The following is an 18,886-nucleotide window of genomic DNA, read 5'->3' on the forward strand; positions in this document are numbered from 1 at the left end:
AACATCCCATTGTTTTGTTCATTTGTTGGTCAAACTAATTTGTCCATGTTCAAGCTGCACTGAAAACCTTTGCAGTTCTGTGAGGCTGAGCTGCTCCCTGCAGAGCTGGTAGATGATTTGGGGGTACTAAGATTACAGGCAGGAGAAGGAGGACAAATCCTTTAATTGTATAAAATCATCAGATTAAGACCAACCCTCTCTATAGTTCACTCTGTTAGCACAGAACTCTGCTGCCCAGAAACACAATGTTTACAAAGTGCTAAAAAAACCCCCACCAAACACCCAAAAAACGCAGAGCCAGACACACCTTTCCCTTCTGTGCCTAAACACTGCAGGGGGTCACGGGAACTCTGCTCCCAAGGGAACTGAACTGTCACCTATTCTCTGCTAAGCAGGTGTCACAGAATTACACTCATGCTGGGTTAAACACTGGGAAGAGATTTGCAGAGGAAGTTACCTTCACACTCAGGCAAGGCCTCAGTTTCTCTCCAGGACACACATCACTGATGTCTCCCCCCTAAGCACCACCTCAGCAAGATTTTATGCATTCCAAATCACCTGCTTAACGGTTTCACACCCCTCTAACAATCTCCTGCACTGAAATAACACCTCACCTAGAGGTTCTAAACTCAGATCTTTCTCCTGAGTTAAGTTACAGAATCACAGAACACGCTGAGTTGGGAGGGACTCACCAGGACCCTCCTCCAACCCTCAGCCCTGCACAGGCCCATCCCCAGAGTCCCCCCCTGTGCCCCAGAGGATCAGCCAAACCCTCCTGGAGCTCTGGCAGCCTTGGGGCTGTGCCCACTGCCCTGGGGAGCCTGGGCAGTGCCCAACCAGCCCCTGGAGGAAGAACCTTTCCCTGAGATCCAACCTGACCCTGCCCTGACACAGCTCCAGCCATTCCCTGGGTGCTGTCCCTGGTCCCCCCAGAGCAGAGCTCAGTCCCTGCCCCTCCTGAGGAAGCTGTGACTGCAGTGAGGTCTGCCCTCACTCTCCTCTTCTCCACGTTCTCTAAGCTATCATCTGTCAGTTTGATTACAGGAAAATTTCAGAATTAACCTGTATTTACCAACATTGCAGCCCTTCCTCCCAGCCCCTCCCTTGGCCACTGGACCAGCCAATTCAGCTGGAGGCCAGTGCTTTGTTTACACTTGACATGTGTGGAGCCCTACTTCAACCAAACACTGAAATTCTTTACCTCGTGCATATTTAGGTTAGATCATCACTGATTTGGGGTAGGAAGGATACAGGATTTTACTTAATGAGCTGACTGCTGCCTACATACTGATCACAGACATATTTTCAAGGGTCTTTCTCAAGGGTGTGACCTTCTTCCTCCATGAGATGGGGTGTGCTCAACTGCTACTCAACATGAATAAAGTATGATGAATATAGGGCTGGTTCAGGTGTAAATGTCTGCAAGCATCACCTCCTCCCTCAGATTACAAGCCTTAATAAATGGATAGTGTAGCAAACAGAAGTATTTAATGCACAACTATTCCTACGGTTTCCTATAGGAAGCTGTACATTAAAATCTAGGTGAAGAAAAAAGAATAAACCCTGCACTGCAAGAGACACCTGGTAATTATGAGATGTGCAGTCCTCTACTGTGCTGTGAAAGGTTTGCTTGGCTGCTGCAAACAGCTGAAACAAGTCATACCTTTGTGAGATTTCAAGGAATTGCAAATGATGAGAGGACTGCATCCTTTAACCTCAGGTATGAACAAGGAGAAGAGGAGCCACAATAAATTTTTTGTATGCCCTTGTAACTTAGGGTATCTGGTCCAGGCAGCGTTTTGTTTGTTTATTTAACACAGGCTGCTTCAGGGAATGTGGTGCAACAGGAGCAGAAACCCCCTGTGTAGAGGGAAACCCCCTGTGCTTCAGAGCAATGTCCTCAGAACACATGGTTTGGGGGGTACTTTCACTGAACCAGCTCTCACATGGCCCCTGGGCCACCCATTAAAGGCTGGATCACATCTCCTGGTTTAGTTTCACTCATCCAATGAACCCAGGAATCCAGTTTTTGCACTAAGAACACTCCAGGATACAAATCCAAGCACAGCAAACAGGGACAATAGGCAGATTTGCTTCAGAAGTGCTCTGCTGATCCAAACTAAACTGCTAGTACAGATGTCCCCAGGGGAGCCCAGCAAACGGGCTAATTACAGAGCTGAGCTCTCAGACATGTCAGCCAGAGGAACTTCCCTCTGACGCCTCCTTCCAACGGGCCTCGCTTCCAACAGCCCTGCTTCCAGAGAGGCCTCGCTTCCAACAGCCCTGCTTCCAGAGAGCCCTGCTTCCAACAGCCCTGCTTCCAACAGCCCTGCTTCCAGAGAGCCCTGCTTCCAACAGCCCTGCTTCCAACAGCCCTGCTTCCAACAGCCCTGCTTCCAGAGAGCCCCGCTTCCAACAGCCCTGCTTCCAGAGAGCCCCGCTTCCAGAGAGCCCTGCTGCCAACGGGCCCTGCTGCCGGGGGGCCCCGCTTCCAACCAGTGCCATCACACCTCAGAGTCTGGGGGCTGCTGCCACCAACCTTCGCTGCAAACAGCACCCAGGAGAGCAAAGAAAAGTAACTGCACTGCAACGTGAAGCCTGTAGGTTATTCCTGCTGCTCCCTGCCAGCCCAGCTGCAGAAGAGTGGGACAGCCCCAGCACCTTCTCCCTCGCCGGAAAATCATCCTTAACGATGAGTTTTTCCAATTAAGCAGGTTTACAGCAGTGACACAGTGCAAAGAAGCCCAGCAGCATCAAGGAGTCTGGCCCACCACATTTGTTTTAATGCTTTAAACAAATAAATTAAAGTGAAACGTGTCTTTCAGTACGTCACTGAATAGGCAAGCTGAGAAATAAATTGGGCTTCACATATGCTTTTATAACACATAACAACTGTGACTGTCAGCGCAAGATCCTTTTCACTGTCAATTCACCACGCTTTCTGCGAGACCTTGGGGCCTGCAATTATTTCATTTCCTTTCTTGTAAATGCAATTTCCACTTAGTTTGGTGGAATAAAGGTACACAAAAGGTGATGGGAGCTGCTTGTATTTTCTGATCTGTTCAAAATTGTAGAAATCCACAAACTACAAACAGTACTTTTCAGGAACAACCTCATCTTTCTACCAGGGCAGCAGTTCAAGAAAAATGCAATGGCATTATTTATGTCAAATTAACTGCTGAACGAATCTTCATCTTTCTGATTAAATTAAAATGAAGATCATCTTTCTTCTAAGGATACTTAAATGAAATAAAAGGAGAAAATACATATGATTGGAAAAGGCATTCTGCTTTTAATACTCAGTGCAAATTAAATACAACTGTAAAGCACAAAAGGAAACTGGGCTCTTTATCCACTCAAAAATAAATGATGAAAGTACCTGCAGAAGAGTGAAGTATCAGTTCATAAAAGAGATGCAAACTGAATATCCAGCTCATTTGTCATGACTCTACCATTTGAACCAAGCAACAGAGACTTGCTAGAATTGGTCCTGGTGGTATTTGTTAACTGACAGAGCAGGAAATCAGAGGTTTAATTAGCCATGACTACAATATTCTGCTGATCTGATTCGTCTTATCTTTCCTTCCCTTGAAGTGACAAAATGACAAACAACCTGGCAAGGGAACCAAAGCAAGTGCACAGCCCAATCCAAAAGGAGCTTGGTATTGTTGTAAAACAAACCCCTCCTCCGGGGAGTCTGTATGAAATAAATGTTGCTAAAGCAGGTTTAACTCTCTGATACTGAACTGGCACCTCGGGTCTTCAATCTGCTGTAACCAAAGATTCTGCTGCCCATGTGTGCAAATGCAGCACTAGCTGCATTTTATTTTTATCTTGAGATTTCAAGGTATTTACCAGCAAACTTTTAAGAGGAATAGTCAGGACTTGTTTTTGTCCAATAGAAACCACCCTCACACCTGCATACAGACCAGTATGACTCATGTGATTGTATTTTTTTAAATATTTGCTAGAACCCCTTTTAATCAAGAGTTAACAATATAACTATCATCCCTCTTCTCTCCAAGATATGGAAAAAACCCTCGACCTTGCTATTCCTCAAAAACTCTTGAATTCTTTTTTGTGGCAGAAAAGATGAACTCTTTTTGAAGACTGTTCACAGATTTTAAAAGGAAAAGGACTTTATTAAAGAGAATTTTATTTCTGCTTCCAAAAGAGACTGCAAATTATTTGACAAGTCAGTGCTAAACAGCTGCAGACTGTACATTTATCTTGTTAACCAAAATTGATATTAAATCACTTTCAAAATGCACCATCTAAACACATCTGCTACTAAAACATATCTAGAAATCCATATTCTACTTACTGCAAAGTAGGCCTGGAGCCCGTTGCAGCCTGAGGCTGGTTAGAGACAGGTCCTGAGTTGGGTACTTTGGAAGCGAATTCTGTCTCCACACCTTTCTTGTTCAACGCTGTCTGTGCAGCACTGGCTCCTGAACCTAGCACAGGCAGAGATTTTGATTCTGATGTGGCCAAGATTCCAGTGGGACCTAAAACCCAAAGAAAGTTCAATGCTTCTGTTACCCAGATTGACTGGTCTAGAAAAAACACGAGTACAGCAGAACTCAAGCAGAAATCAAAATGGAATTTTAATGAACAGTGCATGGAGAGTATCAAAACATCGTGTTTGTAGCTTCTGCTCTCCCCACCAAGATTAACCCTTTCTTGTACCACAAGCAGTGTTTGCTGTATTGACACAGACATGCACTCAATCCCCTCACCCTCTGGGGTGGCAAGTCCTGCTGTCCACACAGCACTACCCAGTCACAGCTTGCCAGTGCTCTTCCAGCTGGAGCAGGAGGGAGAACCAGCCTGATAACAGAAAAGCCTGTTCTCAATACTGATGAGGAGCCAGTGAACTGTCTATAAAGTTCAAGATAAAACTATGCAGCGACATTCAAACCAGCCACATCTGCATCAGCTATGGCACGGACTTACACTTGCACAGACTGTGTTTGTAACCAAGCAGAACATTAAGTTTTTTACAGATGACAGTAAAGCACAGCATAAAACTTGCTCCACAGAGCAGGGTAATTCAAATCATCAGCCCCAAACCCTCATTTCTCTGGTTACCATTACTTTCAGGAGTATTTTCACAGTAGGCCCAGACTATTAACTCCAGCAACAACGTCTGAGCTGTGGGCTGAAAAGAGAACCCGAGTGAAGGTGTCTGTGCACACAGAAAATTCCAACAGAGGCATCTCTTGGAGAAAATGGGCGTGAAAAGTAACAGGTGCGACAGGAAGTGAGTCACTGTGGAAGCAGGCAGAGTTCTCCATAATGGCTGAAATGGCAATGGTCTGGAAGAGAAAGTAAAGCTTCAAGAGTCACTTAATGCAGGGAGAGGAAGAGAACTGCAAAGGAGTGCAGCCACTTACTGCCACTGTCCTGGTCAGTGGTCACCTTGCGGCGGCGCAGCACTCGCTCCAGCTCCGTTTCACCGCTCTCTGTCTCAAGGGACTTCAAGCTTCGAGAACTAGTGGATTTATTCAGTGTTTCCTACAGCAAGAAATAGGCATGAGAAACTGTCTGAGGACATATTAATGTCTTACCAAGCATCTCATATGCACAACTTCAGAATCTTTTAACTGCATCAAAGCAACTGCAGTTCTAGAGCAGCGTGCCATTAGTACGACAGTGAGCACCTGGGGATCAGCTCACCACTCCTGCACTCCCTTGGATTTCCTGATGTAGGCATAAACCACACTTATCACACATTAGAGTTTGGTATCAGGCTTAAGAAAGATACTCTGGATCACCAATGAACAAATTCTGATGTTGCAGGGAACTGCCAAATTCCTCCATCTAAACATTTAAAGGATCTTAAAAAACTGCTGGACCATCATCATGCCCATAATTACCCACTGACATCAAAAAGCTAAAGATCCATATTTTACTGCTCCAGCAGGTTTTATATTTTAGCATGGTCCCACATTGCTGCATCTTTATTAGCTACAACTGCAGCATACTTTATCCTATAATCTAGCTGATCTGCTATAAACTTGACCCTATGTCTACATACTTCGAGGTTACTCTTTTTCACAGAGTTAGATCACAAGTTGAAACAGTTTTTTATACATACAAACCAGAAATACACACAGTTACTGCCTTATGCCAAGGTCAGCATGTAGTATCAGTGAAGCTGCAAGCCTTGGAGCACTTTTCTTAAGGTGGGGGGAAAGAGGCTTTAAGAAGCTTTGAGCAAAGCCTGAAACCTCACAGACTTGCCACAGGAATTTAAAGATGCATACAGTGCATACTGCATGCATTTCCCAAATTACAAGAGTCAGTCATTGGATCAGAACTTGATTGAAAAAAATTTCCCAAAAATGTTTATATAACGCAACTGAAAATTTGGTGCCCACATACTATTTCATTTTCCCTCTGAGTCTTGCCATCTTTAGGAATGCCCAGGAATCCTGTTTATTCAGCCTTCCAAAACATATCAGACTCGTATAGCTTTTTTCCAGCACATAAATAACATACTCTTGACATCTTTCATAGACAAGCACATAACTTCTGAGCAGAAATAGCCAAAGATGAAAGGAATTAGCATTGCAAGTTGCAGAAGTTGTGCTGCTTTTAGAAACTCTGTAAAGTAACTCTTAATTCTTCACTCCTTCCTAGAAGTTAAAATATTTTCATTCTTAACTATTTGAAATTTAACTAAGCAGGTTATTCATTAGCAGTACACTCCAGATCTGTACAAATGTACACGTATGGAAAAACAGAGTCCCTCAAACTCTGCAATTTACAAAACATAAATGTGTTTTGTTTGTAATAATTACATGGAGGTCTACACAAAATGCATTATTAGCAGAGTAACAACAAATGTTTACTCCATCACATTCCACCCCCATGTTTGTTGTCTGACTGTGCATAATCACTGGTCTCAAGAATAGACTGGAGCTGGATTTTATACAGTTTGCCATACACTGGAAAGACCCTGAAAGCTCAAAAGCAACAAGCCAGATACAGAAGTGCAGTGACTGCAGGTTTCTCTCTGCTCCTTCTGAAGTACATAATCAAGGCTCCTCTGATGTCAGTGACAAAGTGCTGAAGAAATAAAACAGCTACTAGAAAATGAAAAGATCTTTGGCAGGATCGTCCTGTCCAACCCTCACTGGTCCAACGGGCACACTATATCCAACTATTCCTGTAAGTATGGAATTCCATTTAAAACACAGTCTCTGTGTTGCATTTTATTCCTTTCCTATTTACCTCTGCATTTAATTATGTGTCCCTCTAATCAGAGCTCAGCATTAAGGTCTGGTGGCTCTCTAGATCATTTCCTCCCTTATTCTCCTGCTTTCATGTGTCCAGAGAACAGCAAGTGTAACATGTCACTGGTGCCCCACTTGTGATTTAGATCACAGCACAGGCTGAGCCCACACTCTATGCTGTACTGTCTTGCATCACCCAACACAATACTGAGGTTGTTTTTCTAAGGGCTGTTTGGGTGCTACTATGAATAACAAGAATGATTATCCTCATCTTCTGTAGAGTGCAAGTGAAGCATTTTGCTGCAATACTGGCGGAATTTCACCTTATGTGCCAAAGTTGTACATCAACTTGAAAGTCTCAGGGTTACAGAAGTCAGGGAGCAAGAACTACAGCTCCTTCTGACTGTTTCATACAGTTTTATCACTTGTGCAAAAGATACAGCCAGTTAAAACAATTCAACCTATGAGTAAAGGACACAACAGGAGCAAACTTAGCACATTGCTCTCAGCAGGACCCAACACACGCCTAATGTTTTTATTTAGTGATAAACGGGTACATGGACAGCTATTCAGAATCAAATTTTTCTAAATATAAATGCAGACAGACTAAAGTTCTTGCTTTATTTAGGCTTTGTCTACATAACAAGAAATCTGGGGCCTCTGGAGAGAGCAGAAGTTGATGAGGAGAACTCTACATCTACTCTATGTGCAGTCCAGGGGCTTTACTTTGGACTAGATACAGATATTCAGCTGTCTCTCCATCCCTAAGCATCCCCACTGTGAGTACTTGGAAAGTTTCCAAAGGCAGATGCAAACCATAACATCCCCTCTAGTGGCAGAAGCACACAAGCCCAGAAGAGTTCACAGGTTAGTTTCCCTAGAACACATTCTGTCAGCAAAACCAACAGCAAGACCAAAACCAACCCTTAAGTCGAACCATAAGTCAAAGGTGGAACTGGGGGGATTTGCTCCAAAACTGCTCTATGTTTTCAACCCAGAAAAGAAAACGAAATATAAACTGGAAGTTCTCTTACCAGAATCCCCTTTAATTCCTTCATTGCACTTTCAGAGGGCTTTGGTGTTTCTGGCTGTAAACAAGCACAGCACAGGCGTGTTAAAGAACACATGACACGGACCATGACAGTCTCTGCACTCGACGACAGGCTGAACACCAGGGGCTGTGCACAGGCTACAGCTGTGGCACGTTCTCCTGCTCCCTCTTTTTGTGGGCACATGGACAACATTCAATCTGTTCTCTTACACAGCTGAAGGGAAGAGCCTCAGCTCTTAACACTGTGAACCACAGACTATACATAAAGATTATACTTTTGTGCAGAAGGTAAGCAATATTTTATAGTAGCCACACTCAGGTATTAGGTGTAAGTATTACATAAAAGAAAGAAATAGTGCTAAATATAGTCTACTACTTCATCAACTCCTCAACCCAGTTCAGTTACGCTCTCTGTGCTTTTTATTTCTCAGTAGCTGTTTGTTTACAAGTTTCTTTTCTGTGTCAAAGAAACTGGCCTTCTACTGTTGCCTTCATTTCCTTTTCTGTTGTTCAGCTATATGCTGCTCTAATGAATTTTATCCAAAATCAATCAAAGTAAATGAGGTGAGGAAAATGCATTCTTCAGAATGTTAAAGTCTGATTTCTTTTCAGTGTAAATTACTGTACTTAGCTAATATTATTGCTCTGCTATTTATTCCAAACCTTTGTTTTAGGCCTGCTTGACTGGTTGACTGGTCTCAGGTGAACTCCCTTTTTAATTCTGTCCATCATTTCTTCAACAGCTTGTCTCTTCAGATCTGTAACTTCTTCACCTGTTCCAAAAATCAAAGACTCTATCATATTTCAGATATGAACTACAGAGAAGTGGTACAAAGACAAAATGTGTTATACAGCCTCCTAAACAGCTTGCTTGCCATAGGCAGCCAGTTACCATAATCAGAAATTAGTTTTAATGATGAAACAACACTTACATATACAGTGTTCTTAGTTATACTCTGTGCAGTAGGTCTTCCTGCCTGCATGTGTGATGCATATTGCTCATGGACTATGCAGATCCACGCTTTCTCCCACTTTTATTAAAAAGATATAAGCACAAATATATACGCTTATCTTTTCCCCCGTAAGTGGGCTGTTCACAGGGCCTTTCTTACAGGAATACTATCTTACTCTTCCTTCTCCACACCACAGAGAGGCAGGTTACCTTACAATGCACACATCTTTATGGCAGCAGAAACCAGCAACCTCATCTCTAGTTACAAGAATTCTAGATTATGAGAACTGCTGGACACAGAGCTATTAGAGATCTTTGCTATCAGCTAAACTGCCACAAGCTCTTCAAGGATAAAATGCCAATCTATCGAGGATCCTGCTGTGGATGCTGCAAATGCCAAACTGCAGAAGTTTGGGCAGAAGCAGGTCCCAGATCCTGAAAATGCAAAGCTCCTGTCAGTGTTTGGGAATGGCAAAAGCTCAGTGCCAGAGGCTGAAGCCCCAGGGGCTGAAAAACACGGCTCTGCTTCCACTGTGTCTCCTCTCTGTGGCTGGGCAGAAATGCTGCAGCTTCACTGACACAGCACAAGCTGACAATGCCCCATGGCAAGGCCCATGTGCACAAGAGTACCAACTGTGTCTCCTATTCCACGTGGTTTGAGAACCTGGCTGGAACAACACACCAACACCTCAAACTGAACTGGACCCAAACATTTAAATAACACTGCATCAAGTGAAAGGGCAAAACTGAAATACCAGGAAAAGAAATGGCTGCTTTCTCAAGAGATCTGCTATTAGGACTGCAAAATATTCAGATGACATGGGATGCTGTGTGATGAACCTGAGCAATACCTGTTAACTTGTCAGTGTTCTGGATAATGTAATAAAAGACACTTAACATGCCATACCAAAAAGTGGGGGGAAAAGAGTACTTAAAGCAAACACATGGAGAAATAGGGTCGATGCTATTCAAAGCTGCAAGATTGTACCTTGTATAATAGGAATATTAAAAAGGCTTTTGCTCTCTCACTTGTCAGGGTACTATTGATGATTCATAGAAATGCAGTTTCTGTATTCTAAGCCGATTTAATGTCAGGCTTTAATTTCACAAACAGGCTGTTTCAAATATAAAAGCTTAATTGGTGGTATGGGATAGAAACCACTCATTCTAAGTCCTTAACGAGGGTCAAAACAAGCCTCAAGTTGGATATAATAACTAGATCAAGAAAGAACTTTCTCCTTTTTTATTTTTAAGAACAGCTCAACTATAAAGAGCAAAAAAAGGAGTTTATGTGTGATTGAAGAAAGGTCAGAACTGTTGAAGTTTGCTAATAAATAATGAAAGAATGGGGTTTAGAGAACCTACAGCGAATTTCATAGTATTTACTGCAATGCAGTCACTGTTTGGGATAGTTTCAACAAAAAGGTGTAATCAAAACATCTAGGATGCTTCAAGGTAAGGAACCCTGATAAATGAAGACACCATAACTGGACTTTTACTGTAAGATAAGATTGACTCTTCATCAGAGATTTTGGTACAAGGTCACTTCTCTTTTTTTTTTTCCAGACCAACACCCTTATTTCTCTCAGACTGGTAACCAGTTCCCAAAAATTCCCCAGGATCTGCCCAAGTCACTCCACTCCTCAGTTCCTCACCTGAAAAATGGGAAGGGTAATTCTTTACCCCACTTCTCACCTGTTGGTTCCACCCCACAATCCAGCCTTACTTACAAACCGTTAGTCTGCTAACAGCAGATTTGTCTTTAACAGTTATATCCTATACCCGTAATTTCAGCCAGGTTTCCTTCTTTGTTTAAGTGTCAGCAAATGAGTTAAGCAATTCACCACAAACTCCTGCTGTTTCAGAAGGAAGAGAGAAACAGGGAGAAAACCCTTGGTTATTTAACTGGCAATGCCTGTCTAACTAGCTCTGACTCTTCAGGCGCTCATGATCATCTGTAAATCTCTGCTTAACTCCTGTTCTCAACCTACTAAGCTTCCAGCTTCCATTAACAACAATAAAATGCATTTTCAGCTGTTACACTGTGCATGCAGAGCCACCTTAGTGCAGGGCTCTGTTTTGTTTTAGGTTTTCAGTATTATTAAAGGATTAGCATTACAGTCAACTCTGAGTGGTAATTTCACAAGATATGAATCGAGGGATGAAAACCGAAGCATTTAACAAACCAGCTCTGTGGAGAGGCTCTGGACAGAAGAAACTGCAAACAAGAAGCCATGTGGAAGTTTGGAAATTTCCCTGTATTATGCTGTATATAACCTGCTCTCTGCTTAATGCTTGTTGGGTTTGTTCCTCTGCCTCTTCCATGGAACCTGCACAAAGCCCTGCACACACTGTCCTGCAGTGACGTGCTGCACTGTCTCCAGTTTGGAGGCACAGGTTGAACCCCTCAGTGCTACCACAGTGCAACTACTTCAGGCAGCACCAAACTGCCAGGCTGCAACTCAACAAGCTGCACACAGCCAGTGTAACAGCATGGGGCCTAAACTGAACCGTCCTGTTCTCCCCACCCATCTCACCCAGCACATCATCCCACCCAGCTACACGCTTATCTTCTCAGGTCACCCCGAATCCTCCTTTTCTCCAAACTAGACAAGCCCAGAGTCCTCAGCCACCCCTCACAGGAACACCAAAGATACCACTTCCCATTTCGGTGCACATATACCTGGGTTGCAATCCCCTTTCTGGACTCAAGGTAGAGGAGTGTGCTGGACATGGACAGCTGCAGGAAATGTTGGCAACAAAAAGCATCTGAATGGCTCTCTGCATCCACAGCTCACTCCCACCAGCTCCACCTGCAGGACCCGGGGCATGAGCCACAGGACTCGAGAAGGGATGAGCCATACCTGACTCCTGCTGAGGAGGTTTCTCCTTCTTGCTCACATTGGTGTTGGAGTGAGATCTCTTGCGAATCATTGACATGAGAGACCTTTGGGGGAAATGAAAGTGCAGATTGTCATTCTGTCCTGTGTTACACACTGTCAGAATGAGCAGGAATGCCACACACCAACAGTTGGCTTATACCTGATTATACAGCTACTTACAAAAGACTCATTTAACTGTTCTTGAAAGCAGATGTATGCACTGAATTACCCCCCACAATGCCTCCCATCAAAATGCACCAGAGAAATTTCTTTCTTTTTAACAGACATTAGGCACGAATCAAAACACTCCAGATCTGAATATTAAAAGACAGTCTCATTGTGACACATGACAAATTGAAGCTGCTCCAGCATAATAAATGGAAAGAAGAGCTGTAGATATTGAAGTATTGTTCTCCAGAGGACACTTAAATATGGTGATCAGTATCTCCTCACCATCTCCAAGTTTGTAATCTTCTTACAGTGTCAAATAATTATCCCCTCACTACAGTCAAAATGTAGAAGTCCAGGCAAGTAAATGATTCATCTTCAAGCTCAAGTATAAGCTCCTGTGCACATGTGATGTGTCAGTTGGGCCTATCAGTCCCTACTGAGCACTGCTCCTTACAGAGTAGTGGCATCCCTGGCATAAAGGGTCAAAACCAGAAAAAAGCAGCATCCAGTGCCTAGGCTCTGAAGTAACTTCTATGCACATAAACATCACAGTGCACGAGGAAATACTCTGGCTTAGCTACTACAGGGCTTAAAGTGAACAGTTTTATTTATTCCAAATAGTAAAGGGCAAAAATTGAAACAAAAAAACCCTTACAATACCTCTACACATTGATGCTATACATTAGTGTGAAACAAGCAAGCGAGCTGAATGAGTTAATGGACATAAAAGAAGCAAAAGATCAAACACAACTGTTCAGAAAGTGTTAAGTTTCTAAAAACAATGCAAGATGCACAAAGGGATGAATTGTCCCTACTAATCATCTCTATTCATATATTTAATACAGTAGTTAACAAGACTCCTGTATGTCATTTCTATTACAGAAGGTTGGAAAGTGTCATTGAAGTCCATTTATTTTTAAAACCAAGCAGACAACATGAAGATTAGCTGAGTTTCTAAAATTAACTAAGCACCCATTAGGGGCTTACTTAATTAATCATTTGGGTCTAATGCGCGATACATCAGACTGGTCAGCCTCTTTTTATAGTCCTTTGCGAAAATCAGGCCCAATTTTGGTAATTTTGTCCAAACCACCTGATGATGGGGTGATGATTTTATGTTTGGGGTTTTTTTCTTCCTTTTAACTTATGAAAGTAATTATGGGAACTCAATGGAGCCTGCATTTTCATCATCAGTATCCGACATGAAGGGACACACAGTAATCCAACACATCCTTTGGTTCAAAGGAGTTTTCTTTGCAGCAGAAAGCATTTCACAAGTCTATAATTACAGCTATCAGGTGAATAGGAAAAAAAAATCTCCTAAATTTAGAGGAGACAGGTATCCCTCCTCCTCCTTCAGGGCCAGAGTCTAGACAATTCGTTAAGCTTGGCAAGGCAGACACTGTTCAAAACTGGTCAGGGTGTTAGTCTGTTGGTAGGTGGGGCACAGTCTGTGTCCTGCTGGTAAAGAGCCCAAGACAGGTGGAGAAAGCCTTTTTTTCTTTAAAGACACTCTTCCTGCTTGGACGCAAGCTCCTGTAATGAATTGTGCCCGTGCAAAGTATTAAAGCATTAACGCTGTGCCCCTCCCAGCACTTACCGTATAGGGTTGGGAGGGGGGGGCGGAGGGAGGGGAGGAGGGGGCGGTGGAGGAGGAGGTGGTGCAGGATTTTCAGACTGCTGTACTCGTTTTTGAAGTTCATCAACTGCGCAAGATCAATAAAACAAACCACAGTGAGTCTCAAAACCAACTCTGACGGCTGAAGAAAAAAATGCTACTTATTAACTAAAGAACAAACAACGAGACTAAACCACACGACTGCTAGGAAGTCCTATTTTCAGCAACACTTTCTACCAGGAACAATGTCCTAGACATATGGGATTCCCATTAAACCAGCTACCTCCAGCCTGAGTTCCTTCTGAAACTAAAACTCCCCCTCATACAGGATTCTTCATATAAAATGACAGAGCAGGGAAAACTTCATCCCATTCCTGTGATGGTCTGTTTGAGGCTGCATTTGAGAATGAGCTAAAGAGATGGAAGAAGTTGACAATTTCAGCTTCCAGACTTGATGCTGATGTGGGTTTTCCCCATAAAAATGGTCAAATCTGGGTGGTAAAAGAAAGTATATTCTTTCTCTTCTGTTTACATGTCAGATCTAAAACACGGAAATTACTTTTCTGCACTTGAAATGCTGTCAAGTATAATTAATGGGGAAGGGCAGAAACAGAGGGGAAAAAAGTCTTGAATTTCTTTTAGTTACAGAAATTCTCAGCAATTGTTCTGATACAATAGGAATCTCACGTGGATATGGCTCACAGAATCACAGAATACCCTGAGTTGGAAGGGATCCCCCGGGATCATTGAGTCCAACTCTTAGCCCTGCACAGGTTCTTTGCTCTTGTAATGATAGATTCAAATTAAAATTACAATATTTTACACTTAATTTTAAATTTTAGAAGGTAAAAAAATTAAAGATCAACCGAGTGACTTTAAATTCCAGGTACAACCTTTATGCTGCAGGTACAACCTTTATGCTGATAAATTCCTTCTGAAGAACAAACAAGCCTGGACGGAAACAATCTGCTGCCCAGGCATATTGTAGGTATAGGGTGGCAGGGGTGGGTAATGTAAAACTAACACAAAGCAGTTCTTCCAACAAGGACTGCTAACAAGCTCAAAGATAACCCTGCTCTTGAGGATATGTTTCAAAAAAACATGGCTATGCATGAAGCTTTAGCCGAGGACACTTTGGGCTCCTGTGACAGGGGCTCAAACGTTGCTCTGAGCAGGTATCAAACTTGAACCTTGCACTTGCATAGGCCTTGAACTGAACAAGGACTGCAAGCAAATGCACATGCAAATTCTTAACCAGCCATGGCCCCACATTCCCTATAATGAGGTCACACACACCAAGAGCCCTTTTTAAAACCAATTTTAAATTCAGAGCCTTAGATCAGAAATTTCCTCATTCAGTGGACAGGATGCTACCGACAAGCCAGGCACCATCCTGACTGCAATAACTGTATGAACCTGCACTGCAACAGTTGTTCCCTACTAAATATTCTGTGAATCTTTTCTGTTTGTATTCTTTGGGAGTTAGTTTACATCTTAGTAGCTAGCAAGACTGTTTCTTTCCTTTCATTTCTTTAACTAAGTATTCAACCACAAGTAAGAGATTTAGATGTGTAATTCTCATGGATATGAGCCATAACAGCCCCCTGGATTTGCTTGGCTAACTCCCTTTGTAGGGCTCTGAAGGCAGTACTCATCTTTGAAATAACTGTTTAAATAAAAAACAACAGCCCACCCCTCCAGACCCTCTCACATCAACCGACATGGTTTTCTCACATGTCAATATGAAGAGCTAAAACGTGTCTTTATTTTCACTGGTGTCTTCTATTGCAAGACTATTAAATGGCTGGGTAGCTTGATAATTATGGGATGTTTTTGTACAATTCATACAGTGAAGACTCCCCAGTCTGACAAACCTCTGGTTAGTTATACCACTGTACTTTTTTTTAAACTAGGTAAGAAAATTGAGTTTGAGGGATTGTGTCTTTCACACAGACACCCATCCCATGTATATATCCATCTGTAAGACTCAGGGCAATCTAACAACAGTATTTTTATACCTTACAGAAGTTTTACAAGGTTATTTTTTCACACATTTTGGACATGACTGTTCTGCATTTAAGCTGAACAAAAGCTTCTGAGGTCTCAAACATAACATGTATAATTCCATTAGATGTGCACCAATCACCCTCCACACACTTCACCTCTAAAATGAAAGTCATTACACAATTTTACCTGAATGCTTTAGGTCTCTAGCTTTTTCTTCGGAGTGCTGACATTTAAGCTCTAGTTCCTTTTTATCTTCTTCCAAAAGTTCTAGTTGCTGTTTAAGACGACTAATCTCCTTATGCAGTGCTTGATTCTCTAGCTGCTCTTCCAATTCTTTGATCTGCAGTTGGCAAACAAGAGCATTCATCTCAATAAAATCCATTTTCTGTCCCTCCTGTTGACAAATAACCCACTAGGCACAGTTATCCTGAAAACATAATGTTATAGTATAGGAGTGAACTACAAGTCCTAGAAAAAGGAAAATGTTTGAACGAGAGCTGAAGAGATTTTTCTGAGAGATGTCAGAATTTCCTATTATGATCCCAACTTGCTTTATCTCTTCCTTAGAATATGTCTTTAGCTCTAAAGTACTTAAGCTGTAAGCTGCTCCCTTTTCTTTTTATAGAATTTTTATCACATAATTAGAATTTAATTTCAGAACGTTTCCTCATTTGAAGCACGAGAACGTTGACATTTTTGTTCTCCTACTGACTGCTTCCACTGACAGGCTGGTTATTTAAGCTCCCTTGTCTCAACTCATGCAGATGCCAGTGGGTGAATTATGGAATACCTGATTCAGAGGCAGCATTCAGATGCAGAGTAGCAATAAAGTCCCAGCTCCCTAAATATGTATCTTTTGCTCTAGACTCATTATCAGATTTGTGAGAACATGCCTCAGGGCTAAAGGAAAGCTCATTTTCTGGGAAAGCAATGGTGATTTCTCCCAGCTAAGAGATTTATCTAGTCCAGTTTTAAAGAATATATTTGTTTATATCCCAGCATTTTAGATCCTATTTAGATCCACATTGTAGCATTCAACTACCCTTTCCCTGTTCCAGTATGCTTGGCTTTTCCACATCCATTTCTTTAGCAAGACCCAGACTACTACCTCTGCCTAGGAACTGCCTACCTCTCACCTCCTGGTATTCTAAGCTTATCCTCCCAAGATAGCCTTTACATTACTCAATGTCCAATATATTCTCCTGTCATCTCTTTACTTAATGGAACTTGACTTAGTGCTTGTAACTGCACTTTACTGACATTCAGAATAAAATACTTACCTAAACCAGAGGCTTCAGGCTGAAAAGCCTTCAAGTTTTGTACTCATGTCTTAACAGCGACCCAGAAAAAGGGAATCAGAATCTTCTCAGAAACTTAGCTTATAAACTCTGAACTCCTACAACGGATAAGATCTCAAATAACTCTGAATACAATAAAGACATGACACTCCTTAAATTCTGGAGACTTTCAAAGACTTCCACGTAAGGGGAAAGAAACACAGTTTTACCTTTTGCTGGTGTTGAAGCCTCTCTTCTTCTAATGTCTGGGTTAGCTTAGCATTGTCATCCAAAGCCTTCAAAAGCTGTTGATCAGGAGCAGAATTTTGCAGAAGCAACTGACTCTGCCTTTTCATCTTGTTCTGTTCAATAAACATCTGCCAAAACAAAACCCACACCCAACAAAAACAACAGTTAGGCACAGTCTAATGCTATCCTGGGGAAAATAGCAATTGGAAAGAAAATGAAGTTAACAGGGTGTTAATGTGGCAGAAATAGTGAGGAAGAAAGTGAGAAGGAGGGGGAAAGGAAGTTTGAGAGTAAAATTTACAGGAGCTAAGCTCACACTGAAAGGAACCAGGTGTTTGCTGAGAACCACCCACTGCTACACCTCAATTACCCACACGTTGGCAGCATTCAAAATTTAAGCACATCTCTGAATTTTGTTTCCTGGAAATGGGAACAATCTGGCCTCCATTTGGGGAGCTCTGGAAAGACTGAAAGAACTCTAGGTGGAGGATAAATGTCTGTGAATTCATAGGTTACCTCCTCAAACATGTATGCAAGCCTTGGCATAAAGCCCACTTATTTGAGGGTTACCTGGATATGTGAATGATGGAGAATCTTTGGGAAATGAATTTCACTCCATGTCTGTGTAATCACTGTATGCACTTGCCCCAGGAAAAGGCATTTCAGGGCAATTTCAGCCTTTTAGTTCTGATCCTTGTGTTCTTTCCCCTTCCCAAGTTATATTTTTGATATGGTGAATGAACATTGGGGGGGTGAAAATCAAATAGTCTGAAGACTTGACACTGATAAAAATACCACACACTTCTCCAGGCTTCACCTAAGAGGTGCAGAGGCTGGCAGCACATGCAGTTTCTGTAAGAGATCTGCTCCTTCCAGACTGTTTAGGAACCCGGTAATAAGAGATTGCTTCCTGACAAAAAAAATTCCTAGTGAAGTTATTCTGCACCTTGACATCTCTTTCAGGTAGAGGTTTTCCCCCAGGCAACACGGGCTTCCACTCGAAAAGCTCAGCCATGCCTGCTCTTACAGCAGAAACAGGGACTGGGTCATGCTGAGGTCTCAGATGAGTGTGCACAGGTCAGCAGAGCCACTTATGGCAGGAGAACAGAGAACAGTCTGAGAATGCAGATGCTCCCTCAGACTCTAAAAACACTGTTGTATTGTAGAGCACAGCAAAAGCACGAAGGTATTTTAAGAATAAGGTATTAGAAATACAAAAATTCCAAATTCCCATCCTATTCATTCACAAACTAAATGTACAGACAAAATATGGTTTCTTCCCATCTGGTGCTACTATAATGCTATGTGATTTACTTGTTTTAATACAACTGGATATCCAAGAAGTACGAGCTGATGCAGATTTGTGGCAAGCACTCCATGCAGTGCTTTGCACAGCCACTTCAACTGAGCCTTCCTAGCAAGCAGCTCTCTGGAGCTG

At 42.3% G+C, this 18,886-nt stretch overlaps 1 protein-coding gene and 1 long non-coding RNA gene across 4 annotated transcripts in view; both read right to left on the bottom strand.

Annotated features, from left to right (window-relative positions):
- Positions 1–18,886, bottom strand: part of SHTN1 (shootin 1) — a 60,761-nt gene that overhangs the window by 5,122 nt on the left and 36,753 nt on the right. For 2 of the 3 annotated variants that reach the window (XM_017809265.1, XM_017809268.1), the window contains 8 exons: positions 17,430–17,576; positions 16,109–16,262; positions 13,898–14,003; positions 12,109–12,191; positions 8,956–9,065; positions 8,276–8,329; positions 5,397–5,517; positions 4,325–4,508 (listed from right to left, as the gene is read on the bottom strand). In XM_017809265.1, coding sequence (XP_017664754.1) covers positions 4,325–4,508; positions 5,397–5,517; positions 8,276–8,329; positions 8,956–9,065; positions 12,109–12,191; positions 13,898–14,003; positions 16,109–16,262; positions 17,430–17,576 — 959 coding nt within the window. The remainder of the gene's footprint in view (positions 1–4,324; positions 4,509–5,396; positions 5,518–8,275; positions 8,330–8,955; positions 9,066–12,108; positions 12,192–13,897; positions 14,004–16,108; positions 16,263–17,429; positions 17,577–18,886) is intronic. The other variant, XM_017809266.1, reaches the window with a different exon arrangement.
- On the bottom strand, positions 10,774–12,096 carry LOC108494573. The gene is made up of 2 exons (XR_001873899.1): positions 11,928–12,096; positions 10,774–11,100 (listed from the first exon to the last, which is right to left on the bottom strand). It is a non-coding gene; the product is annotated as an uncharacterized LOC108494573 (long non-coding RNA).

Source organism: Lepidothrix coronata, unplaced genomic scaffold (genome assembly GCF_001604755.1).
Source record: "Lepidothrix coronata isolate B3197 unplaced genomic scaffold, Lepidothrix_coronata-1.0 Scaffold25, whole genome shotgun sequence".
NCBI classification, from domain to species: Eukaryota; Metazoa; Chordata; class Aves; order Passeriformes; family Pipridae; genus Lepidothrix; species Lepidothrix coronata.